The sequence below is a fragment of the Mesoplodon bidens genome (genome assembly GCF_964165515.1).
Source record: "Mesoplodon bidens genome assembly, chromosome: 11".
Classification (NCBI taxonomy): domain Eukaryota; kingdom Metazoa; phylum Chordata; class Mammalia; order Artiodactyla; family Ziphiidae; genus Mesoplodon; species Mesoplodon bidens.
In genome coordinates, this window is record NC_138167.1 from 78,783,776 (window position 1) to 78,810,332 (window position 26,557).

Here is a 26,557-nt window from a genome sequence, read left to right on the forward strand (position 1 = left end):
AGTTCCCACTTTGCAGATTAGGAAGTTGAAGCTCAAGAGTAAAATGGGACTAACAATCATTCATTCAAACCAGCTTACCAAATTTTTATTTCATGCTACTTCATGCCACACATTGTTCTAGGCACTGGGGATACAGCAGTGAACAATGACAGTAATTGCTACTTTCACAAAGATGCCAGTGGGGATGGCAGAAATTATACAAGTGCATACTATGTTAGATGGTGATCAGTGATAAGAAGAAAAAAATAAAGCAGAAAAGGGGACAGAAATGTTGTATAGGAATGAAGTAGGGTGAAATTTTAGATAGAGTGGCCAGGAAAGGCTTCAGTGAGGCTTCAGTGAGATTGTTGAGTAAAGTCCTAAAGGAAGAAAGGGAGCAAGTCATGCTGTTCATTTTCTGAAAAGAAAGCTTTCCAGGCAGAGAAATAGCAAGTGCAAAGGCCCTGAGGTAAGGATGCGTCTTGTGTGTTAGAGGAATGGCAAGATGTCAGTAGAGGAGGGTAAACGTGAAGAAAAGGATAATAGGCATTAAAATAAGAGAGGTTCAGGGCTTCCCTGGTGGAGCAGTGGTTGAGAGTCCGCCTGCCGATGCAGGGGCCATGGGTTTGTGCCCCAGTCCGGGAGGATCCCACATGCCGCGGAGCAGCTGGGCCCGTGAGCCATGGCCACTGGGCCTGCATGTCCGGAGTCTGTGCTCCGCAACGGGGAGGCCACAGCAGTGAGAGGCCCACGTACCACAAAAAATAAATAAATAAATAAAAATAAGAGAGGTTCAAATGATGAAGGGCCCTTTAACTCATCATAAGGACCTTGGCTTTTACTCAAAGACAGAGGGAAGCACTGAGTGAAGAGGGTCATGATTTTAAGTCACTTTCCATGTGTTTCCTCTTCTAATCCTTACAACAGGTAGAGGTAACTATTTTTATCTCATTTTTTATAGAAGAGGAAATTGAGGCTTAGAGAGATTAATTTACTTGCCCAAGGTCATACAACCAGTTATAAAGAGACCCAAGACCAAGCCCTCTTACCTACTTGACCCCAAAAAACTATATTCTTTCCATTGCTGCGGAGACCTGACTTTCTCACTGAGAAGTAGAGACTGGACTTCTTTGCCTTGAGTCACAGAATGCCCCAAGAATCCAAGGATCCAAGACAGAGGGATCCACTTCAACCAGCAGCTAACTGTCAATCACCTTGTCCCTTGCTCATGTCTTTCTCTCTGACGAGATGGTGCTTCTGTCCATTGGAGAAATGATACCTGAAGAAGAGCACTTGTGCCTGCAGAGAACTGACTTTCATTATCTCTTGAGCCCATTACAATCATAATGGCCTCATGTCTGAGATATTATTATAAGCCAAGCACTGTGTCAGGTACTGTGTTAGGCTGAAAAAAGGGCCCCAAATGATATATGCACAAAATCTCCAGAATCTATGAATGCTGCCTTATTCGAGAAAAGGGTTTTGCTGATGTGATAAAGTCAAGGATCTTGCGATGAGTTTTCCTGGATCATCTAGCTGGGCCCTAAATCCAAAGACGTGTCCTTGCAAGAGAAGGGCAGGGGGAGATTTGAGACATAAGAGAAGATACACAGAAAGAAGGCCGTGTGAAGACAGAAGCAGAGATTGGAGCGATGCTGCCACAAGCCAAGGAACACCTGGAGCCACCAGAAGCTGGAAGAAGCAAGGAAGGATCCTCCCCTAGAACCTTTGGAGGAAGTGTGGACCTGCTGACACTTTGATTCGGACTTCTGGTCTCCCTGGATATGAGAGACTAAGTTCCTATTGTTTTAAGCCACCGTGTTTGTGGTAATTTGTTACAGTAGCCTTAGGAAAGTAATATAGGTCTTTAATAAATTGGTGCCAGATTATCTCATTTGATCTGTAAAGCAGGCCTTTTATTCCCATTTCACAATAAGGCAATGAGGATTAGCAAAGAATTGCTAGAAATGCCAGTTCCTGGCCCCCTACACACGTTTCCTTCTAAGAGGATTCTCTTCCTCCCCCAGAGCCATGGGCCTCTCCCCTGTGACTGGACACCTGAGTAGAGGGAGCCAAGGCATGGGTTGGACTCAGCCCACCTGTCTCTCTCTCTCTCACTCACTCTCTCTCTCTCTCTCTCTAATCTGAACCCAGAGATTCTAGTTAGACAATACTGAACACTTGAATTGAAACAAGTCCCACTGGAGTCAGGGCCAAGTAACTCAGCTCCCCAGCAAGGCAACGGCTCAAAGAACTTCAGCTTTGGAGGGCAGTGAGAAGCCATGGTTAAAGAAAAAGGAAGAACTTCCCTGGTGGTCCAGTGGTTAAGTATCCGCCTTCCAATGCAGGGGACACAGGTTCGATCCCTGGTCGGGGAACTGAGATGCCACATGCCGTGGGGTAACTAAGTCCATGCAATGCAACTACTGAGCCCACGTGCTCGGTAACCCACGCGGCACCACTAGAGAGAAGCCCGTGCGCCGCAACAAAGAGCCTGTGTGCAGCAACTAAGACCCGACGCAGCCAAAAATAAATAAATAAATTTCTTTTAAAAAAAGAAAGGGAAAAAACAAAAACAACAGTCCATGGAGAGACCTGGGAGAATGGAGCAGACTCAGAGAGCAGCAGATGCAAGACACTGCACAGCAAGCAAGTTGGAGACTAAGCTAAGCATTTCCTAGTTCCCATGAGGTCCAGTTCCACTCTGCCCTTCCTGGCTCCTTTTCCTCCCCACAGTAAGGTACAGCCTGGATTTTAGTCCCACCTCAGGCTGGGCTCCCCTGTCTAGGGTGCAGACTGCACAAACATACACAGCAGATTTGCTTTCTGCACTTCACTTTCGTGAGATCCCCTATAGCCCCACTGTAATTTCCTTCTTAACTTCAGCTGGTTTCCCTGCAATTCTATTCCTTGCAACCAGCAATCCCTGACCAAGACAGAAGGGCAACTTGCTCAAGATCCCAGAGCTAATAAATAACAGAGTCAAGTCTGAAACCATGTCTGGCCAATTCCAAAGCCCAATTCTTCTTAACCCTACAGGGCTCATGATTCAGGAGAAGGAGTTTGGGTTTTTCCTGAGGGTAATGGGAACCAATCTCAAAGTTGCTCAAACTTTAGTTATTTATTGCTCACCACATGCCAGACACTGTTCTAAGTGATTCACGTGTTTTAAAACTCATAATTGTTAAACTAAAAATGATTACTCACACATCAACTAAAACTACCCTTTATACCACTAATAGAATATATGCCATTTATTTGCAAGACCTGCCAATTCACACTGCTTACTTCTCTCCCTCTGCTGAAAATTAAGATTTTAAAATATCTCAGTGCAAAATATCTAGTTTTTCTCCCATAAAACCAACCAAACAAATATACCAGCCATTGAGAGCTTTTTGTAATACACTTAGTGAAATCTTTGTCATCGGGTTGAACATGCTCAGATGATATCTAAGCTTTGTTCTATTTGGATACGAGAGAAATGGCCTGCTATAAATTGGAACTTCTGAAATGCTACTAAACTCCTACTTATAAGGCCAGGGAAAATGATGTAAAACATATTTTAGATCTTAATCAGTTTCTCTAAGACTCCAGAGGGCAAAACCATAGAAACCAGAGAGCACGCACAGCATTGTTCCTTAAGTTTATCAAAATGTCTTTTCCATATACCTCCAAGCAAATTCTGTTGACCTAGGCCTATCTTTTCAGGCAACAAACAACTGCAAACTACCATATCATTTTGATGCGGGCCTCAGCAGACAAGTTTAATTAGCTGCCCTTGCTCACAAAAGGCTGCCAGAATGCATGTGATACACACCTGAAACCTCACTAATATACATCATTCTTTATTTTTAAAATGCATGACATGCTCCCTCACACCTCTACTGCCCTCCCTCCCCGCCTCAAAATAAACAATCAGGATATCCTTTTAAAACAGATTCAGCTGTGGCATCAAAAAGAGAATGGTTAGAAGAATCTCCATGGTACCCTTTTGTTCTGGCAGAATAATCTCTTAGCTAAAAAGAAAAGGAAAAAAACCCAAAAAATCTGCCAGCCAACTAAAGACTTCTTTTTAATGAATTGAAATCAAATTTTCCTAAACCAGTGCTTGACAGAAACTGTTCCAGGTAATGCTGGAACAGTTTCTGTCAAGAAACACATGTGGCATGAAAGAAAGCATTCTGCAATCAAGTCCAGGAAACAATGCACACCACACTCCCTTTTGGAGATTCTCATAGGACACAACACAGTAAAGGCTCCCAGTTCATAAGACACCTTCTTTACAGCACAGCCTACAGAACAATGATTTCCAGACACCAGTTTGGAAAATTCTGATCTAAATGTTTCTCCGGGGCTCCCCTGGTGGGGCAGTGGTTAAGAATCTGCCTACCGGGCTTCCCTGGTGGCACAGTGGTTAAGAATCCGCCTGCCAGTGCAGGGAACACGGGTTCGAGCCCTGGTCCAGGAAGATCCCACGTGCCGCGGAGCAGCTAAGCTCATGCGCCACAACTACTGAGCCTGTGCTCTAGAGACCATGAGCCACAACTACTGAGCCCGTGTGCCAGAACTACTGAAGCCCATGTGCTCTAGAGCCCGTGCTCCGCAACAAGAGAAGCCACCGCAGTGAGAAGCCCATGCACCGCAACGGAGAGTAGCCCCCGCTCGCCACAACTAGAGAAAGCCTGCACGCAGCAACAAAGACCCAACACAGCCAAAAATAAATAAATTAAAATAAATTAAAAAAAAAAAAGAATCTGCCTACCAATGCAGGGGACATGGGTTCAAGCCCTGGTCCGGGAAGATCCCACATGCTGCGGAGCAGTTAAACGCGTGCATTGCAACTACTGAGCGTGCGCTCTAGAGCCCGCGAGCCACAACTACTGAGCCTGTGCGCCACAACTACTGAGCCTGTGTGCCACAACTACTGAAGCCCATGCGCCTAGAGACCGTGCTCTGCAACAAGAGAAGCCACTGCAATGAGAAGCCTGCATACCGCAACGAAGAGTAGACCCCGCTTGCCGCAACTAGAGAAAGCCCGCACGCAGCAACGAAGACCCAACACAGCCAAAAATAAATAAAATAAATAAATTTTAAAAATAAATAAACAAATAAATGTTTCCCCAAATATGGGCAGGGACCAGAGAACTATTAGATGTCTCTCTGCAAACAGATGGATTTCCACATGTGTCACTCCTGTGTGTGTATTCAATACAATGAAACACGTATATGTTGGGTATCAACTGGGCATATATTTTCGTTTTATTCTCCCATAATTTCAATATTTCTCTAGGCCTACCATTTAAAAAACAAACCAGATTTTATCTTTCCAGTGATTCATAAAAACAATACTATTTAAGTGACATCAGAGTGCTTAAAGCATTTAAGTGCTTATGACTACAACAGCCTTTGAACTGGGCCTTTTGCTTCCACTCACTCCAATCCCAATCCATTGGGAGATGACTGGCTGGACAGTGATTGTTCTGGAGCATGGATTTGACCATACCACTTCTTTGCTTAAAGCCCACCCCTATCTCCCCTCATGGCTTACCAGGCTCTGCAAGACCTAACCCCACTTTACTTGTTGCTTCCTTCTCTTGATGCTTGCCCCATGCTTTACCTTTCTACCGGGGTTTCTTAACCTGGAGTCCGTGGATGGAACCATGTGGATCTATGAACTTGAATGGGGAAAAATCAGCATCTTTATTTCCACTAACTAAACTTTAGCATTTCCTGTAACTATGAATGTAGGAAACAAACCCCAGTCATTTATCAGTACCTGTGACCCTGTTACTAGTGGAATTTATAAATATGTTCATATCACATGATGGTTGTTGCTGCTATCTCAAACTATTGCTTCTCCTTCAGACTTCAAAATTACAGTAATTATTAGACCCATTGCTAGAGTTTGTCATCTGACATGATCATAAAGAAGCCCATGTGTTTCTATATCACAAATTCGATTTTTAAATATTTTGGTACCTGTATTTTATTTTATGTTTTTGCTTTATTTTTATTTATTTATTTATTTTATTTATTTTATTTTTGGCTGCATTGGTTCTTCGTTGCTGCACGCAGGCTTTTCTCTAGTTGTGGCAAGCGAGGACTACTCTTCATTGTGGTGTGCGGGCTTCTCATTGCGGTGGCTTCTCTTGTTGCACAGCACGGGCTCTAGGTGAACGGGCTTCAGTAGTTGTGGCATGCAGGCTCAGTAATTGTGGCTTGCGGGCTCTAGAGCGCAGGCTCAGTAGTTGTGGCTCACTGGCTTAGTTGCTCCATGGCATGTGGGATCTTCCTGGACCAGGGCTCGAACCCATGTCCCCTGCATTGGTAGGCAGATTCTTAACCACTGCGCCACCAGGGAAGACCTATATCTGTATTTTAAAATGATGGGTTTCCTTTATAATCCTATGTGTTCTATTTTAAGAATTTAAAACATTAATACAGCCATGGCCGAAAGAACTCTCACCATAGACAGACACTGACCTGAATTTCCGGTTTTCCATCAACATATATAGTGTTGTTGTTGACCATTTCCACAATGGCAACTCCAAGGTTACACCGAATCCCAAAGGAAATGCAGAATCCCAGCCCGCTCATGATGGCAATGATGTAGCGCTTGGGGAGGCCACAGCAGTGGCAGTCACAGAGTGGGGGGCTCTGCGTGGACGTCTGCACTGGCCTTCCTTCTTCATTCAGCTCAATATTACCTTCTTCCTCACTGGTCCCATCAATTTTCCTACAGTGGAAAAAGAATGGGCAGAGAAGAAAGACCAGGATTACAGAAAAAAACAAAGTGTACTACAGAAAAAGGAAAAGTGTACCAAGAAAGAAAAAAGGAAACCCAGAGTAGGATGCAGCCTGCATTTTTTAACGTCATCATCATCATTATTACTAAAATAAATTATAATGGCTAAAATTACTGATATTCTGGATATCATATTGCACCCTTATAGGCATTAAATTGTTTTAATCTCATAACAACCGCATGAAGTAGATCGTGTTATCTTTTCCTTTTATACATGAGGAAGCTAAGTCATCTATGGTGGGATGCAAACCCAAGTCCAGAGTTTGTGTCCTCAACAATATGCTTGGGACTTCCCTGGTGATGCAGTGGTTAAGAATCCGCCTGCCAATGCAGGGGACATGGGTTCAAGCGCTGGACCAGGAAGATCCCACATGCCATGGAGCAACTGAACCCGTGTCCCACAACTACTGAGCCTGTGCTCTAGAGCCCATGCGCCACAACTACTGAGCCTGCATGCCACAACTACTGAAGCCCATGCACCTACAGCCCGTGCTCGGCAACAAAGAGAAGCCACCACATTGAGAAGCCTGCGCACCACAATGAAGAGTAGCCCTCACTCACCGCAACTAGAGAAAGCCCACGCACAGCAACGAAGACCCAACCCAGCCAAAAATAAATAAATAAAACAAATAAATTAAATATATATATATATATATGGTTTACTGAACTTCCTGCTGAAAGAGTACCCATAGACTTCATCCACATTGCATGACCCAGCTAACTATTATGTTTGACCTTAATATTAATGTCACTTGAAGCTTGCTAAAAAGATATACAGTAGAAAATTAATGCAGATGTTTTTCTTTCTTCCTCTTTTTCTAAGTCTTAATAAAATACTAGATGGAGGTAGGGAGACACATTTTCTATCACAGCACACAACCAACTGGTTGTGTATCCTTTCTTCCTTAGGTGGTTCTTCTAAGGAGGTGATTCTCTGACAATTTTTGACCAGATGGTAGGATTTCTCACTGAGTTCTATAAATTCAGATTATGGTCTGTCTATTACAGTAAATTTACTCTTCTTTAAAGAAAAGAGTAATTGGGCAAACTGAACACAATCTGTCAATTATAAAAGGAGCTGTATGCATCCTCTCACATATTGTAACCCTTCTGAGGATGCCCAATTAAGTTCCAAGTCTTTGTAAAAATAAGCAAAGCTTATACGTTTTCCTGAGTATCATATTCACTAATAGCTAATACAGACCAGACTGAAACACAAATAATTTGCCCACCAATTCACAGAAGAAATAATCTTGGTAGCTTTTTATGACTCAAGCAAATGAGGTTAAAGCACATGTAGAGAGAAGCAAATGTACTGGATTTAATTCAGTTCATCAAATATTTATTGAGTGCCTACTGTGTGACAGGCACTGCGCTGAGTGTTAGGGAACAATAAAGAAGGGGACATGGTCTCTGCCCTTCTTCAGTTCTTAGGCTGTTTGGAAAGAAAGACACATACACAAGCAGCTATAATTGCTGGATGATGTAGGTTTTGTTGAAATCAAGGTGAAGAGCAATAGTAAAACAGGAAAAAGAGCTTTCATTTTCAATGTGTGAGCTCAGAGTGGTAGCTTAATAAATGTGCAAGAATATGGAAGTAATCAGAAGAGAACTTCAGCAACCTCCCTGTGTACCTATCTACCTACCTGCATTTATGCTAATTTGTTCTACCTTTTTTCTATGATTGTCCATGCTTCTAGCTAAGGCCAACCTCTCTCTCTGGGCACTAGATCTCATCGCCTCTCATCTACTCAAGGAAATCCCTACCCCCATACTTAATCAATTATTTTTCCTCTCTACTAGATCATTCTTAGTGTCTACAAATATGCTCTTATTTGTCCCACATTAAAATTTGAAGTAAAAACACTTTCTCTTTCAGCTACTCCCCTATTTCTCACCTTCCTTTTATTAAAAAAAAAAATTGGAAGTCACTGTCTTCACTTCCCTTTTCCCCATTCTCTCTTGGACCCACTCCAACTAGGTATCTCCCAACCTGTCCACCAAAACTGTTCTTCTTAAGGTCATCAATGCCCTCTACGTGGCTCAACCCAAAGGCTATTTTCAGTCCTCGTCTATTCAGCCTATCAGCATCACCTGACACTACTGATTACTCTTTCTTCCTTGACTACTTTGTTTCCTTCACAGAAACCACACTCACTTGGTGTTCCTCCTAATTCCCTGACCACTCCTTCTGTTTTATCCCTTAAGCTGATTCCCTACTTTCTCAACCTGTAAACACTTGGATACCCAGGACTCAGTTCATAGATCTCTTTTGTTTTCTATCTATACTTTCTGGGTCACCTCACTCTGCCTCTGGGCTACAGATACCATGCATATGCTGACAGATCCCAATTTTCATATCTAGACTTATTTACATCTTCTTGGACACACGATCAGCATCTAAAACTTAACATATCCAAACTGAGTTCCCCTAAAAGAAATTAATTCCTGAAGTCTTTCCCATCCCAAGTAATGACAAGTTTGTTCCTTTGGTTCCTCAGGCAAAAAACTTGGTGACATCCTGGATGCATTTCTTCTCCAATCTATGTCCAGTCTAGGAACCAGTGTCCCTTAGTTTTAAATTTTACTCTTCTTTTTACTTAGCTGTGTGACTTTGGTCTAGTTAACCTCTCTGGGCTTCAGTTTTCTCATCTGTAACCTGAGAATTATAATAATAGTTTCTTCTTCATGGGATTGTTCTTAGGATTGCCATAAATGAATTATTATATTAGATCATTTAGAACAGAACTTGACACATGTGAAAACTCAATATATGCCAGCTACTTTTATTACATTAATCCTCATAACCATTCAATGAGTCCACTCTGCTGGGCTGAGCATTAATGCCATTTATTGCCATTTATATTGATGTCTAAGAGTTATTTGTATCATAAAACTGTTTATAATGTGCAGCCCCAGTGGTCATCATGAATTTCTGGCATCAGAACATATATAATTTGAATAGCATGGAAAACTGATGATCTAATATTGATACATTATTATAATAATACTAATATTCACTAAAACATGGATAATATATAACAACTACACTAATATTTGTATGAAGCAAATTCAGTTCCTTCCCTCTGCCCTTTCCTCTCCTTACACTTTCATATAATGATCTTATTCTATGGTTAGAACAGCTCAGTGAGACAGGAAATCTAATGCTTCCATTTGACACAAATTATAACTGTAGTTCAGAAAGCAAGAGTGGATTGGCCAAGACCACAGAGCCAGTAAAGGGTAGGGGCAAGATGTGAAGCCTTTCTCCTGCCTGTCCAGCCAAGTTCCCTTTCATGTGAGTTTCCCAGCTCACCAGGCTGTGTTCTGTCCCAGTGATCTTCCTGAGTCACCTTGTCATCTCTTATTTTGTAGCCCAGTCACCGTGGATGACCCAGTAGAGGAGAATATTTAAGAGAAAGGGCTCTGGAATGAGAGAAGCTGAATGCTGTTTCACCCATGTGCCAGTTTTGTGACTTTGGCTCTAAGTTACTTGACCACTTTAAGCCACAATATTCTGGTATTAGTTTGCCAGAGCTGCCATATCAAAGTACCACAGACTGAGTGGTTTAAACAACAAAACTTTATTTTCTCACTGTTCTGGAGGCCAGAAGTTCAAGATTAAGGTATTGCCTAGCTTCCTTCTGAAGCTTCATTCCTTGGCTTGTAGATGTCTGTCTTCTCCTTGTATCTTTACATCATCTTCCCTCTGTGTATATCTGTGTCCCTCTGTGTCCAAATTTCCTCTTCTTATAAGGACACCAGTCACATGGATTAGGGTCCAAACTAACTATCTCATTTTAATGTAATTGCCTCTTTAAAGACCCTATCTCCAAATACATATTCCTCACCAGGGATTAGATGAAGGCTGGGGGCTGCAATTATTGGGATACTACAAATTTCATCTGCTGATGTTTTTATATATATGGTAAGAACTTATTTACTGTGTAGTGTGTTTAAACATTTAAGTTTTATGAGCTAGTTCCTCTTTAGAAGCTGACTATTCAACTTGTTCACTTTTTCCTTTTTTATAATAATTATCAGGTTATAAAAATAAGTTTATACTTTTGTGTTTTATCTGAAAGTAAGAAGCAGAAAAACTGCCTATAATTGCATAACATGGAGATAAGTATCAATACTTCAGTGTAATTCCTTCCTATCTTTATTAAAAATAAACTGTTTTCCAACATACACACACAAAAAAGTACCAGGAATTAGGATTTCAACATACAAATTTGGGGGGGGACACAATTCAGTTCATAACAATCACCATCTCTAAAATGGGCTAACGATCATAGCTATCTCATGAGGTTGTTTTAATGATTAAATGATATGATGCATGTAAATTATTTAGTGCAGTGCCTGGTACATAAAAGAGCTTTCTATTAATACATGGTGAGTAGCAGTATTATTGCTATTAATAAAATTGTTACCATTCACAAGCTTAGCATCTCTATATGCATGCAGATGCTTTGGATGAAAAGTAATACAGACTAACATTCTCAGGCACGGTGGGGTCTTGAGGAACTTACTTGAAGACAGACCCAGCTGCTGTGCTCTGAGTGCACCAGGGCTTTGGCTCGAGGACCACACTGTCACAGGCTGCTCTCCAGCAAGCACGGAGCACAGCAGTGATTTAAGGCAGACCCTTTCCTGCAAGAGGCAGGACTCCTCAGTGGCCTTGCCAAAACTTCCTAGTACCGTGGTGGAGTCTGAGACTCTTCCTATCTAAACTTTCTTCTTTCCCTCTCTCTTATGCAGATAGCGTGGTGGTCAGAATACTCTCCCAGGCTCCCATAGCTCCTTTCCCTTTTCCCTCAATAAATCTCTTGTGCACCTATTCCAGTTTTAGCATCTGCTTCTTAGAGGACCTGAACCAACACAAGCACCCTCTGAGTGCATGGTGCCACCTGGGATGTCCTAAGAGCTTCCAGAGGGAGGACACACAGCATGGGAGTAGATTTCCTTCAGTTTCAGTTTCTCTTGCCTGAAGTGGCAGCTGAGTCACCAGGCTTCATGTGACCATGGGACCAGGAATGAGCATGGGTCAACAACTAGAGGAAGTTCAAGAGTTGTTTGTGACTCCTTTGCACATCCTGGGTGTGGCAGGAGGGGCACCCCTATTTCAACTGAAACTTCACTTCCACCAGAGTTAGATTTGATTTGTTTTAAAAACAGAAAAATGGTGAGACATTCCTTGTACAGCCAAGTTGCTCAGAGAGGAAGATTCCGAACTACCTCACCCTGCTTAATAGAACAAACCAGGCTTTGTGGCAGTCAGCTAACCCAGGTTTGATTGCCAGCTCTGCCACATATATACTAGCTGTGTGACTTTGGGCAAGTAGCTTGGCCTTGCTGAATCTCACATTTCCTCATCTGTAAAATGAATATAATATTTATCTCACAGAGCTGTTGTTAAGATTAAATGAGCCTGGGCTTCCCTGGTGGCGCAGTGGTTGAGAGTCCGCCTGCCGATGCAGGGGACACGGGTTCGCGCCCCGATCCCGGAAGATCCCACGTGCCGCGGAGCGGCTGGGCCCGCGAGCCATGGCCGCGGAGCCTGTGTGTCCGGAGCCTGTGCTCCGCAACGGGAGAGGCCACAGCAGTGAGAGGCCCGCGTACAGCAAAAAAAAAAAAAAAAAAAAAAAAGATTAAATGAGCCTAAACTACCAAGAGGAAAATATTACCACCAGTAAACGAGTAGGTATTGCTTCAGTGTTAGGGACTGTACCATCCCTGATCCTGCCTAAGTGTTTTATACTTTCCTCTATTAGTACACTTATCACATGGAATTAGTTATTTGTTGTCCTCAGCACAGTAGGTGTGGAGTAAATATGTGTTGATTTGAGAACATGAATGAATGAAGTTCTCTCCAATAGATTGTGAGCATGTTGAGGGCAGGAGCCATTTCTTCCTCATCTTTATTCCTAGGGCTTATCATGGTGCCTGGACTCACGAATCCCTAGTCAACTGAATGGAACTGAGGGATCAATTTTGGGCATCACTCCTGACTTACAGCTTTTACAGACAGAGGGAAGCATCTATTCACCCCTGCCCAGTGACAAACTATTTTTTTTTAAAGGGGTTTGGGGTTAAAAGAATAAATGAGAAAAAGGAACTCCCTTCTTACGAAGTAGAGGACTTCAATCATGCATACGTGCTGTTTATCATATTTGGTTTTCTATTGATGTTTGCCTGCAGCTGGTCTTTTAGATCAGAGAATCTTCATTCTTTCTAGGGTGACATTCATTGTTGCTGTTTCTCCAAATACAGATAGCTGCAGTCTGTGGGCTGGGCTGTTAGCTCTTTATATACTAGACAAGTACAGACCCACGGTTCACAAAAACAACTGTCCAGTAAACAATCAAGCCCCAGGATTACAACTGCTTAAAATATGCTAACTGGGGGCTTCCCTGGTGGCGCAGTGGTTGAGAGTCCGCCTGCTGATGCAGGGGACACGGGTTCGTGCCCCGGTCCAGGAGGATCCCACATGCCGTGGAGCGGCTATGCCCGTGAGCCATGGCCGCTGGGCCTGCGTGTCCGGAGCCTGTGCTCCGCGATGGGAGAGGCCGCAGCAGTGAGAGGCCCGCGTACCGCAAAAAAAAAAAAAAAAAAAAAAAAGTGTTTTGGGCTTCCCTGGTGGCGCAGTGGTTGAGAGTCCGCCTGCCGATGCAGGGGACACGGGTTCGTGCCCCGATCCCGGAAGATCCCACATGCCGCGGAGCGGCTGGGCCCGCGAGCCATGGCCGCGGAGCCTGTGTGTCCGGAGCCTGTGCTCCGCAACGGGAGAGGCCACAGCAGTGAGAGGCCCGCGTACCGCAAAAAAAAAAAAAAAAAAAATATGCTAACTGGCCTTTAAGTACCTGCAGAACTATACTTCCAATTCAAATGTTCCAGTAATCATGGAGATTTGGTTTTGTTTTGCAGGTAATGAGTTCTATATATGGAGCACAAATTGAGTAGAACTAAAGATCATTTTATGACTTTAAAAAGTTTATTTACTTACTCTTTTTTTAAGATTTTTTTTTGATGTGAACCATTTTTAAAGTCTTTATTGAATTTGATACAATATTGATTCTGTTTTATGTTTTGGTTTTTTGGCCACAAGGCATGTGGGATCTTAGTTCCCTGATAAGGGATCAAACCCGGACCCCTGCCTTGGAAGGTGAAGTCTCAACCACTGGACCACGAGGGAAGTCCCTTTATTTACTTAAATCCTAACCCCCAGCACCTCAGAATGTGACTGTATTTGGAGAAAGGGCTTTTAAAGAAGTAATTAACATTAAATAAGGGCCCATATGGGTGGGCCCTAATCCAATATGACTTGTGTCATTACAGGAGGAGGAAACCTGGACACACAAAGAGACACCAGGAGAGCACATCACCAGAGTAAAGGTCCTGTGAGGACACAGAAAGAAGGCATCTCTACAAGCCAAGAGGAGAGGCCTCAGAGGAAACCAAGCCTGCCAACACCTTGATTTTGGAGCTCCAGCTTCCAAAACTGAGAAAATAAGTTTCTACCCAGTCTGTGGTACTTTGTTTTGGCAACCAGAGCAGACTAATACAGTATTCTAATTTGCCTTCCAAAGGCTCACATTTACATTAGGTTGTTTTTCACATAATCATCAAGCCGCTCTACTGGAAGAAGGAAGGAAGTTGAAGGATGTTGACTACCTTCTACACTGCAGGCACCCCATAAGAGAGAGAGAGGGAGAGATCTTCAAAACAATCTTGAGAAGTAGGATTTATCCCCTTCTTACAGCTCAGAAGACCAAAACTCAAAAAACAAACAAACAAAAAACCTTGCCCAGGAGTCACCCAGTTGCAGTGGGTGAGGTGAAAACATAATCCAGATTTGATATCAAGCCTGCTCCTACATAGGAACTAATCAGAAAACACCTTAAAAATATTAAGTACGTCACCTAAATAGATGTTTTTTAAAGGTTTTAGAGAAGCAATACTGAAGAGGGATTAAGAGAAATACTGTATGATATCACTTACATGTGGAATCTAAAAAATACAACAAACTAGTGAATAAAACAAAAAAGAAGCAGACTCACGGATATAGAGAACAAACTAGTAGTTCCAGTGGGGAGAGGGAAAGGGGGAGGGGAAATATAGGGGTAGAGGGAAAGAAGGGATATTATGGGATTATATGAAACCATGTGTGTGAAACTTTTGAAAATTATAAAGCACAGTAGAATTTAAAGAATCTTTCATTTAATTAAAAAAATCAATTAAAAAAAAGAGACAGAACATGCTCTGTAGTCAGGCAGTCCTGGTCCAATGCTGAGTCTGGTATTTATTAGCTGTGTAACCTTGAGCAAGTTACTTGGCCTAACTGAGCCTCAGTTCCATAAATGGATGATAGAACTATTGTGAGCATTAAATAAGATAAAGTTTATAAAGCACTTGATAAATAATCAATAAATGGAAACTTCCAAAGGAAGGAGGAGGGACTGAAAGTCTGACTCCCAGAGCTAGGTTAGGATTTGAAATAGGATCTCATCAGTGTGGCTTTCAGTGCTCCAGATTCCAAAGGATCTCAAGAAAATGTACCTGGTTAACTCCCACCCAGCCAATACTCTCACAGTACCTGTTTTGGTGTATTTTTTTAAGATATCATTTGCCTCTTCCAGTAGACTATAAACTCATAAAGTCAGGAACCAAGTATCCCTAGTACCCAGCATAGTTTCACAGATTTTTTTTTTTTTTTTTTTTTTTTTGGTATGCAGGCCTCTCACTGTTGTGGCCTCTCCCGTTGCGGAGCACAGGCTCCGGACGCGCAGGCTCAGCGGCCATGGCTCACGGGCCCAGGCGCTCCGCGGCATGTGGGATCTTCCCGGACCAGGGCACGAACCCGCGTCCCCTGCATCGGCAGGCGGACTCTCAACCACTGCGCCACCAGGGAAGCCCAGTTTCACAGATTTTGAGACGTTAACCTCTGTTGTTTTTGTTTTCCTCCTGGAATTTCACGCTTTCCTGTCCCCTCATAAAAGCAGAGAGTCAGTGCTCCTTACCCAATCAGGGAACGATAAGAAGGGGATAAAGATGGCGGAGCAGGAGGATGTGGAACTCGCCACCCGCCCCCACCTTATCCCATGAACACATCATAAATACATCTACATGTGGAACAATTCTCACTGGAAACTGGCAGAAAGACTCCTATACAACCAAGGTTGAAAGAAAGATCCACATAGGATCGAGTAGGAAGGGAAGAGAAGTGATCAAGTCAAGACCTGTGACCCAGGGAGGGGACTCAGAGGAAAAGGGAGATCACACAGGCAGACATATTGGGTGCCCCAGTCCTGGAGTCCAACACAGGGAAGACAAGTCTTCTTGGCTGGTTGGAGGTCCGGTGGGAAAATGGACAGCAGGGAAAAAAGACTTAGACTCTATGCTTGCTTATTGCAAAACCCTAAGCTACAGTGATAAAGCAACAGCCCAATGGCCACATCTGGCCCATAGACATGTTTTTTTGTATGGTATGATGCATGTATAGAGTTTTGGGGTTTTTTTCCCCCAGAATTTGGATTAATTGCCAGAGTTTAAAAGTCAGGAGGTTGCTCCAAAAATGAACAAACAAACAAACAAAAACACTTGGATTTCTGGCTTATTTTGAAAACTGAAAGTCTGGAATTATTAGGTCCACATTCTCTCATGGCTATAATTGACTCTCCTTTTAACTACAGTCCCCACCACTATCTATTGTCACCCCAACACTGAGCTCAGTTGCCATTTAACATTACACTAGCACTGTTGCTTTCCTTAAAGTTAAGAGGAAAGGAAAACATGTTTTGTACTCATATCTCTATCAGAAGAAGCAAAATAAAAACTAGACTATCAACAATCATAAGAAGTAGACAACCATCACTTATGGTTGCTCAATGTCTAACTGCCACTTGATATTTTGAGCTCTGCCTTACCAGCAAAGAAAACTACTTTTCCTATGCTCTCTTGTAGCTATGATGTTAGCTACGACATGGACTCTGCCAAATCAGAAGTGTGTGTGTGAGATTTAGGTGCCAAAGGAAGTAACAAGAGGAGGACGCAGTATGCAGGGGAAATGGCAATGCAAATGATGACACATGCAATGGTGGAGGCAGCTGGTTCCTCTGTCACTCTGTGACAGAATCCTGGAACATAATTAGTACCTAGAGACAAGCATTGGTAGTGGCTTTGTTTTATCTAGAACATTCTAGTGATATGATATAATATGTTCTCTGTTGCCTTTTTACTGAAGGTAGAGTGTCCAGATCTGGTCCTCGCAAGGAATCTGAAAGCTTACTAATATGCTTTACTAAATTTCATTCCACCTAAGCTAGCGTGGATTCTCTTGACTGCAACTAAGAACTTTGAATGATACCGCATAGTTCTTTGCGGAAGTAGAGACTATTTCTTTGTGTTGACATCTAAAATGTGTCTTTGTCATAAAATACAATGTGGCCTGCTTCACTCTATAGGTATTGAGTCTATGGTCCTAGCACTAACCTTGAAGAGGACTTGGTTATTGTAAAGATATTTGTGGGAAATTGGGGAAAGGGAAAATAAGCCCTAGATAAGGAAATCTACTGCCAGACTAGGAGAAGATAAGAGATGGTTAGAACAGAGAGGTTAAGGGTCTAAAAGCTGAAGGGTCCTGTGCCCTGCTGCTTGGAAAGACCCCTGAGGTGGGGAGTCCTGAAGAGAATGTCGTTCTAGGAAGCAAACCCTAAGAATGAGATCTTAGAGTCTGATAGCTTACTAACTGGTTGGGAGTGAGGACCCCAACACTGGTGGTAGGTGAGTGTTGATAGTTCCCAGTATGTGGTACCAGTGCAAATGCTAAGACTTTCAGCTGTGGTGAACTGGGCTGGGATACAGGTGGAAGGGGATGCAGTGGTTCATGCAATATCTCTGGTACCTGGGAGGTATAGGAGAAATAGCAATTTCTCCACAGAGTTGAGTGGCTATTGTTAAATGCCACTGATGCTCTGAAGAAAGAAAATAACAGGATTGGGGCAATCAGTTACCAATTTAAAAGAAAAAGTGAGCATCTGTCACTCTCTTGTCAGCCTTTAAAGAGACCCTCATCTCCTGCAGTTGGAGGGCAGACATAACTGAAGATCAGGCACAAGACTTCATTGTAAAAATGGCAGAACCCCCTCTGGGTGTGGGCTGGACTTAGTGACTTGCTTCCAAAGAATAGAGTATGGAAAGAGAAGAAACCTGGCAAACACTTCCTTAACCAAGCAATCAAGGTTAGCATCACTAGTGATAAGTTATGTTGATACAACGTACCCCTCCCCCATATGATGTGATGAGAAAGCATTTCACCTTTGTAGTGTTCTTCCTAAAAACTCACAATCCCAGTCTAATCATGAGAGAAAGATCAGACAACTCAAACTGAGGAACATTCAACAAAATATCCAACCAGTATTCCTCAAAACCGTTCAAGTCACGAAAAACAAGAAAAGGCTAAAAAAGAGTCACAGATCAGAGGAGACATGATGACCAAGAGTAATGTGGTATCCTGGATTGGATCCTGGAACAGGAAAAAAGACATTAATGGAAAAACTAATGAAATTTTAATGAAGTGTTGGAGTTGAATTAGTAACGTACCAATGTTGGTGTCTTAGTTTTGACAACTGTTCCATAATAATGTAAGATGTTAATATTAGAGGAAACCAAGTAAGGAGTAAATAGAAAATCTCTGTACTATATTTGCAACTGTCCTGTGAATCTAAAATTATTCCAAAACAAAAACTTAGTTTTAAAAAAAATAGCAGAACTCCAGAGAAGGTAGAATTCTGAGGCTGGGGAGGTCTCTTACACCCAAGTTGAGATCCTGATAAGAAATGGGACCCTAAGAACTTGGGATGCTAGGATACCTGAGTGCTGGGTTAAAGGGTAGATGCACTTGAACATCTAAAGCCCTAGATTCCTCTGAACCCTCTGGACTTGCAGACGCAGCCACACTTCTTTTTGGAAGACAGATGTCCCTTCTCCTTTTACTTGAAAACTAGCCTCAGAGCAGATGACTTATGAGATGATGCTGATACTCTTCAAGATCTGCTCCCACCTCCCTTTCTGACCACCAGACCAATAATTAGCACCGAGTCCCAGGCTGGGAAAGATTAGACAAATATTGGGTGTGCCTGCTAATGGAGGGAGGGGTTATACACCAACAAACAAGCAGGATCTGACTAACATTTACCAGCAGGAAGCAGGAAAGTATGCCTGGGAATGGATTCTGAACGTGCTGGCTCTGAGGGAGATGTAGGGGTAATAAAATTGGATAAGGGAGAGTTTGTCAATATGAAGGTTACGTTGAATTATGTTGCCCTCAAAGGATAAGTTCAAGTTCTAACTTCTGATACCTGTGAACCCGACTTACTTGGAAATGGGTTCTTTGAAGATGTAATCAAGTTAGGACAAGGTCACACTGGATTACTGTAGACCCTAATCCAATGACTGGTGTCCCTATAAAAAGAGGGAGCTTTGAACACATAGACAGAGAAACCCAGGGGGAGAAGCCCATTTGACCACAGAGGCAGAGACTGGAGTGATGTGTCTACAAGATGAGGAAGGCCAAGGATTCACCAGCAACCACCAGAAGCGAGGAAGAGGCAAAGATGAATCCTCCTTCAGAGCCTTCAGAGAGAGTGTGGCCCTGCTGACAGCTTGAGTCTGGGCTTCCAGAACTGTGAGAGAGTAACTTGAAGCCACCAAGTTTGTGGTGTTTTGTTACAGCAGCCCTAGGAAACTAATGCAGGGGACATTCCTCCATGACACAGGATTTAACATCCTGGCAAAGGCCAAGAAAATGATTCTAATGAGCTCTTAGTGTGGCTCTCAGAAGCTTAGACAAAGTAGAGATGCCAAGAGGAGGTTGATGACTTTAAAAATATAATTGTGCATTAATTTCTAGTAATCAGTGCATTGTGGTCAGAGATTAGGGCCGCTATGATTTTTTAAATAACGTTGAGAGCTTCTTGTGGTTCAGTAATTGAGCAGAGCACATCTTTGAAGTAGATTTGACTATCAGTGACTTTGACTTCCTCCTTTCAGTTTGACCATGAGTGAATTCCCCCTGGGAATAAGAACCCGAGGAAGCCAATTTATGGCAAAGGAGGTATAGCAGAGGTACATGACAATGGGATCCACTGGCTCTACCACATACCCGGCACCTTCCAGGAGCTGGCCACCTTCCAGAGCTGAGGAAGCCTCTTAAAGAAGCAGCTGAGGCATCAGCTTAGAGATAAATCTCTGTGAGGATAGGGTGCTACCCTTCTGGATGTAGCATATTCCACAAACCAACAATTATTGTATGGTACTCTGCTCCCAACAGGTAGAATACATGGGTCTGAGAAACAAGGGGTTAGAAGCAGGGGTGGCCCCACTCACCATCATTCCCGGTAACCCACTTGAGGGCTACCTCATCTCTTCAACTTTAGGCTCTGTGGATCCAGAAGTCCTAATCCCAAAGAAGAATTCTTCCACTTGAGAATACAATGAAAATCCCATTAAGTATATGGCTATGACTGCTGCACAGTCACGTTGGGGTCCTCACACCAAGAGCAAAAGGGAAGGCCAGGGGTTACCACCGTAGCAAGGGAAATTGATCCTGATCCTCAGGATGAGTTAGGACCGTTGCTTCATCACAGGAGCAAGAAGACATATGTTTGGCATTCAGGGCATCCACTAAGACATCTCCTGATACTGCCTTGTCCAGTGTAACTCAAATACAGCAACCATAACTGGTAAGGGTATGTTAACCAGGGCATTAGACCCCTCAGGGATTGAGGACTGGGTCAACCCACAAGGCAAGTTAACAGAAGTGAGGGGACTTGAGAACGAGTGGGAAGGGGGACCAGCCAGAGCAAAGAGAGCTAGTGTATCCCACCAACTCTTCTCCTGAAGGTTCCTCAGGAATTCTGACCACAGGGTCTTGGAGAAGCTGTACCTGGATGGAGTGAACTGAATGTGAGAAGCAAGTGGATCTGTATGGTGCAATGAGTGCACAGCCCAGGTCCCTTTTCTCAAGCCAGCACACTTCTACAGCTGCTAATCGCTTGCAACTGCTCGCTTCTTAGGAGAACTGCCCACCACTACATGGCCTCCATTATAAACCTCCATCCCTGCCGGGGTACCCACAGTCAATGATTGACTGATGCAGAGACATAAAAGATTGGGCCCTTTGCTCAAAGGGACAACCCAGTGCCAGTTATGCCTCAGAGCTTTCCACTGTGACCTGGCCCCTCTGTGTTACCTGAGATCACATCTTTGCTTCGTTTTCTCCTTTTCTCCTTCGTTTTCTGCTTTACTCCCTCTCTCCCAATTTTTCCAGGAAGAGCTCTCCCTCAATAAATCACATCCAGACACATGCACCCCAATGTTCACTGCAGCACTATTTACAATAGCCAGGTCATGGAAGCAAACTAAATGTCCATCAACAGAGGAATGGATAAAGAAGATGTGATACATATATACAATGGAATATTACTCAGCCATGAAAAGGAACGAAAGTGGGTCATTTGTAGAGACGTGGATGGACCTAGAGACTGTCATACCGAGTGAAGTAAGTCATAAGGAGAAAAACAAATATCGTATATTAACACACATATGTAGAATCTAGAAAAATGGTATGGATGATCTTCTTTGCAAAGCAGAAATAGAGACACAGACATAGAGAACAAACATATGGATACCAAGGGGGAAGGGGGGGTGGCATAAATTGGGATTGACATATACACATTATTGATGCTATGTATAAAATAGATAACTAATGAGAACCTACTGTAAAGCACAGGGAATTCTACTCTATGCTATATGGTGACCTAAATGGGAAGGAAATCCAAAAAAGAGGGGATATATATATACGTATAGCTGATTCACTTCACCGTATAGTATAAACTAACACAACACTGTAAAGCAACTATACTCCCGTAAAAATTAATTCAAAGGAAAAAACAAAAGCTGGCACAGGAATGGGTCCAGGGAGCTCCAGTAAGAGTGCAGAGTGTGGCAGGAGTGGGGTGAGGCAGGCAGTGAAGGTCAGAGATGAAGTCAGATTTCTCAGAGTCCTACAGATCATGTAGGACCTTGAAGGCCATTGAAAGGACACTGGCTTTCACTCTGAGTGAGGTGGGAAACTGGGTGTGGGGGGGAGGCATTAGTGGTGAGCAGGGGAGAGATGCTATCTGTTTTCATAGAATCACCCTGACAGCAACCATGGGAGCAAGTTGCCTGAGGTTGTGCAGGCAGAAAGTAAATGATGTCACGGCAATTGGAATCCAGGATCACCTGATCTCAGAGCCTGGTCTCACAGACTAGCCTTTGTCTATGGAGCAGACAGTGCACGGCTGGTACATACATTCAATACACAGTCACTGAATGCTGAAGATGTACACAATACAGGGATTGGTACCATCACTTTAAAGGGGAGATATGAACACTTAAAAGGAGACCAGACTTTTGCTCAGTCTCCCTTGGAAAGCCTTCCATACTATAACTAATTAGGATAAAAGCCCATGCTTGCCTGAAGATCCAGAGGTTGCTGGCTACTTTGCAGCCCAAGTAAGTCCCTAAGCCTAAGTGAGTGGTTAAATTTCAAGACAGCAAGTGGGAAGAGCGGACAGTTGATTAGAGTGCAGCGTAGTGTAATGATTAAGAATGGTGGACAGAAATGTCTGGTCTGAAACCCAGCTCTGCCACTTATAAGCTGTGGGCAATTTACTTAACCTCTCTGTGCCTCAGTTTTCTCATCTGTAAAACCGTGATTATAATCGGCCCTACCTCACAGGATTGTTAATAGAATTAAATAATTTTACGATACCTGGAACATACTAAGTGTTTATTATTATCATTTATTACACACAAGCAATTAGAGGGTACTCATATCATCATCTAAGTTGAAAAAAATCTGCGTATCAGTTTTTGGACATTAATTTCCAAATGTAATGCTGTCTATCTGTTCCAATACTGGACGATAAGTGAATGCATCATTTTTCTTCCTACATTTGAAAAATATTATTATACCTTTAGCTGATGAATTGTTCAGCTGCTTCTTATCAATGACTGTTCTCCAGAAAGATTAATAATGCCTGGCTCTAATCAGCCCCATGTGCAAACTTCAGATGCTTTCCTGTGCATTTGCCACTCCCCTGACCAAAAGGAACACTCCGTGATTAAAAAACCATCTAGATGATGATCTCAGCCTCAAACATTATTAGAAATTTATGATTTATACTGATTGCTAAGTTAGAAAGTCGGGATTTCTAACTTCCCAATATTCCTGCCCCTTACAAAACAGAAAACAGTTCTTTAAGGCCTTTTTTTTTTTTTCACATTGGATTCTGTCAACTGGTTTTATGTAAAAATCAATGAGGGGAGGGAATGTCCATTACATGCCAGGCTCTGGGCAAGGCACTTTATATATAATTATCTTATAGACTTGAGGTTAACACCAAGTGCGTGGCAGAGCTGTTTTTGCTGGAGGAGCCCTAATTCTGGAGCGCTGCTCAAAGACCACTAGAGCTGAGGATCCATCAACTTAGATCAACGGTCAATTAGTGCCTTTTTTTCCCCTTCCTTTGCCAATCGTGTCTCTCTAGGGATCAGTGAAAGAAGAGGTGCGAGTTTGGCTTTATTTATTCTAAAAACATTCATTCTACAATTATGACAACAATGATAGTGTCTAGCATTCATTTAGTGTATTCTCTATCTCCAGAACTGGGTTAGCTGCTTTTTTATTGTTCCATGATGCAGTTCTGAGGAAACTCTTCAGAGTCCTAGACACATAACTTAATTTGGGGTTGAGGTCACACAACTTGGAAATTACTAATTTTGTTATATCCCTAAGTAAACCAATCTGGTAAACAAAAGGATCTTCAAGTTTGGATCATCCAATCAAACACAGTAAAACCAGCATTTAGGATAAGTCCCTTACTGAAAAAAGTGATTAAATTTTAAAAAACAAAGTTGGAAAAGAACACTCCTAAGTACTTTTAGTTGAGTATTTTATAAACTAAGGCACAGAGTTTGGTGATTGTAACGGTGACTAACCCAAAGTCGTGGTTTTTATTCCTGACTTTGTCGGATTCCTTTGTCATCACTTGAATATGCCAATTAAGCCACTGTGCCTTCCTTTTGCATTTTTAATCAAATGAACACCACCATAAGATGTTACCTGGGAGTGCTCAATGGAAGAATAAAACACTCTTAAAAGAATAGGTTATTGTAATCATTTCCTATGTTTGGCTGGTTTATCCTGCTGTCACTGAGGTAGGTTCTCATCTATACATGATAATTCAGTATAGTTCTGATGGAAAGTTTTTTGTTTTTAATTACCAAAATAATAAGGTGCCCAACCCACTTCTCCTGCTAAGCTCATCAAGAGTGATACAATGGAAAATTTAACACTGACAGGAGCCCCTGTGTTATAAAATACAAGAAGTGGAATGAATCTCAGTGTGCCTAGAAATAGTCCTTCAAATGCTAGTTTTTAAATTTAAGAGAAAACATAGATAGAAAAGTTAAAAGGAGATGCTAGGTGGCTATTTTCACTCACCAGGATTAGAAATAATCATAAAAAACTTATCAAGGATATTTTCACACTTATTTATGTCAGAGAGATTAAAGGAGTCATTTTACCTTGCACATAAGGACTGCTTATTAATTCATCTATAAGACCTAGGAAGGCATTTACTATGTCTACTTTTAAAAATCACAAATTAAAATATCACATCATTTCATTCATTTATGGCAAACTCTCTTCCAATGGTAATATATTTTACTTTTTAAAAAAAGATTTATTTTTTGGTTTGGACAAACACATTCAATTCAATGATAGTACTTAATACTTTCCCACTTAATCATGTAAGATTTTCTGCTTTAAATACTAATTTTTTAAGTTACTTTCTTCACACCATTGTGTAATTATCTTTCTCTTTGAAAACTACCCAATCAAGAACCACTTTATATAGTTTATATTACAAGCTACACAATTTGCAAATACCTAATTTTCATTTATAGTGAAAAATGAAGTGAAAACTTCTTAAAAATTATTTCAGCTCAGAGCATAACCATATAAAGTGGTTCCTGATTTTGTTATTAGTACTGAATTAACATGAAATATTATCTCCCTAAATCTTTTCTAATTCAGTGCCAAACACACAATAATGCAATATTACCATCTCCAATAAGTGCTAATCCTACTGTATAAGCAGAATGTTTGTCTTGATGTTTTCCTAATTCAACCTTATCGTTTTGATGCATCCTTTCCTCTAGGCACATAGTCTGTTGGAGTGAGAAGGGGCTCCAGAAGCCCTTTAATCTGACCCACTCACTCCTTTTTTAAATGTGGCTTTAAAAACATGAGGCAAACTCTTTCAAACACCAGCAATGTGAAGCTACTCAGAAAGAAACCTAAAGTTTGCATTCACACTTTACCTTTGTAAAATCCCCAGTGAATCCCCCACAGCATTCTTCACTCCTTCCTTTCCAGGTTTCAGAATTTTTTCTTTGAAGGTATCAAATGCTTTAAAAGGCATTTTGAAAAGGGGGTATCTCCAAGCCGTCAACAGTCAGTCTCGGAAATTGTCATCCTTTCTCATTTCCAGCGTGGGGACCACTCTGCTTTCCTCGAGGAAGTCAGTTCTCATACAGGTGACTACTTAAAATCAAAAAGAAGATGAAACCCAGCCCAGATCTTTCAAGATGAGACAACACCCCCTGCCAAAAAAAGGAGAGGCCAGGTGGTGTGTGACTGGGAACTCGGCCCCTCTCAGCTCCCAGCTCAGCAGCAGCCTGTGGTGCTGTCTCAGGCAGCCACTCTCAGGCTGAGCGCAGCCCGGCTCCTGCCCTGGGCTGCAGCTGGAGAAGCTAAAGTGGGCTCCAGCCCACGAGGTGTCCCGAGACCAGCGACAGCATCTGCAGCCTATCTCCAGCCCCTCCTGCTGCTTCTGACCACATTCCCCTCCTGGTTCACTCGGCTCAGCTGTGGCTTTCCCTGAGTGATCCTTTCCAAGGTGATGCCATAGTAACCAGGACAATACCTGCCCCTTGGTCGCTGGGGCTTTTAATGCGCTCTCAGCCAGAGCAGGCACCCAGGGCGAAGTGTGTGAAACATTCACAAGTCCTCTGTTTTTCTGAGGTCTGGCCCCTAAGACAGGCTCTCAGCGACCCCATTATGGCCTCTTATGCCTCTCGAGGGAGCCGTGAAACACTTTTTCTGCGAGACACCAGTATGGATGTGGTCCTTGGAGAAACACTTGCACTTGAGGAGGCTAAATGCAGAACCCAGGCCACAGACCTCTAGGAGGGCATTTATCTGCTCCTGATCAACAGAGCAGGATCACTCAAGGTGTGGTGTGTAAGTGCCACTGGGACCACTGAACTGAAGATGACTGAGCAGGTCCTAGAACCTGCTTAGTGCTCTTCATCCTCAGGATAAGTCTAAATTCTTTATCATGGCACACAAGGCCCTCTGTGGGACTCCAGCCTTGTTTCTTGTCATTCTGCTCTTTATGTCAGCTTTTCACTGAATTCAGCAAGCTCCCTATCACCTCTGAGGTTTACTCAGACTGTAGCCTCTGTCTGGATAACTCTCCTCACTCTTCATCTGGGAAATGTCAAAGGATTCTTTTTTTTTTTTTTTTTGCGGTACACAGGCGTCTCACTGTTGTGGCCTCTCCCGTTGTGGAGCACAGGCTCCAGACGCGCAGGCTCAGCGGCCATGGGTCATGGGCCCAGCCGCTCTGTGGCATGTGGGATCTTCCCGGATCGGGGCAT

The 26,557-nt window shown here is 42.6% G+C and overlaps 1 protein-coding gene across 3 annotated transcripts in view; it reads right to left on the bottom strand.

The window, feature by feature from the left end:
- Positions 1 to 25,556, bottom strand: part of SLC17A8 (solute carrier family 17 member 8) — a gene marked incomplete at its 3' end in the record, with an annotated part of 51,591 nt that extends 26,035 nt beyond the window's left edge. For 2 of the 3 annotated variants that reach the window (XM_081249304.1, XM_081249303.1), the window contains exons 1-2: positions 25,217 to 25,556; positions 6,463 to 6,715 (exon numbers count right to left, since the gene is read on the bottom strand). In XM_081249304.1, coding sequence (XP_081105430.1) covers positions 6,463 to 6,715; positions 25,217 to 25,317 — 354 coding nt within the window. In that variant the 5' untranslated portion in view covers positions 25,318 to 25,556. Of the gene's footprint in view, positions 1 to 6,458; positions 6,716 to 25,216 lie in introns of all 3 variants that reach the window. The other variant, XM_081249302.1, reaches the window with a different exon arrangement.
- Between the last annotated feature and the right edge of the window lie 1,001 nt (positions 25,557 to 26,557).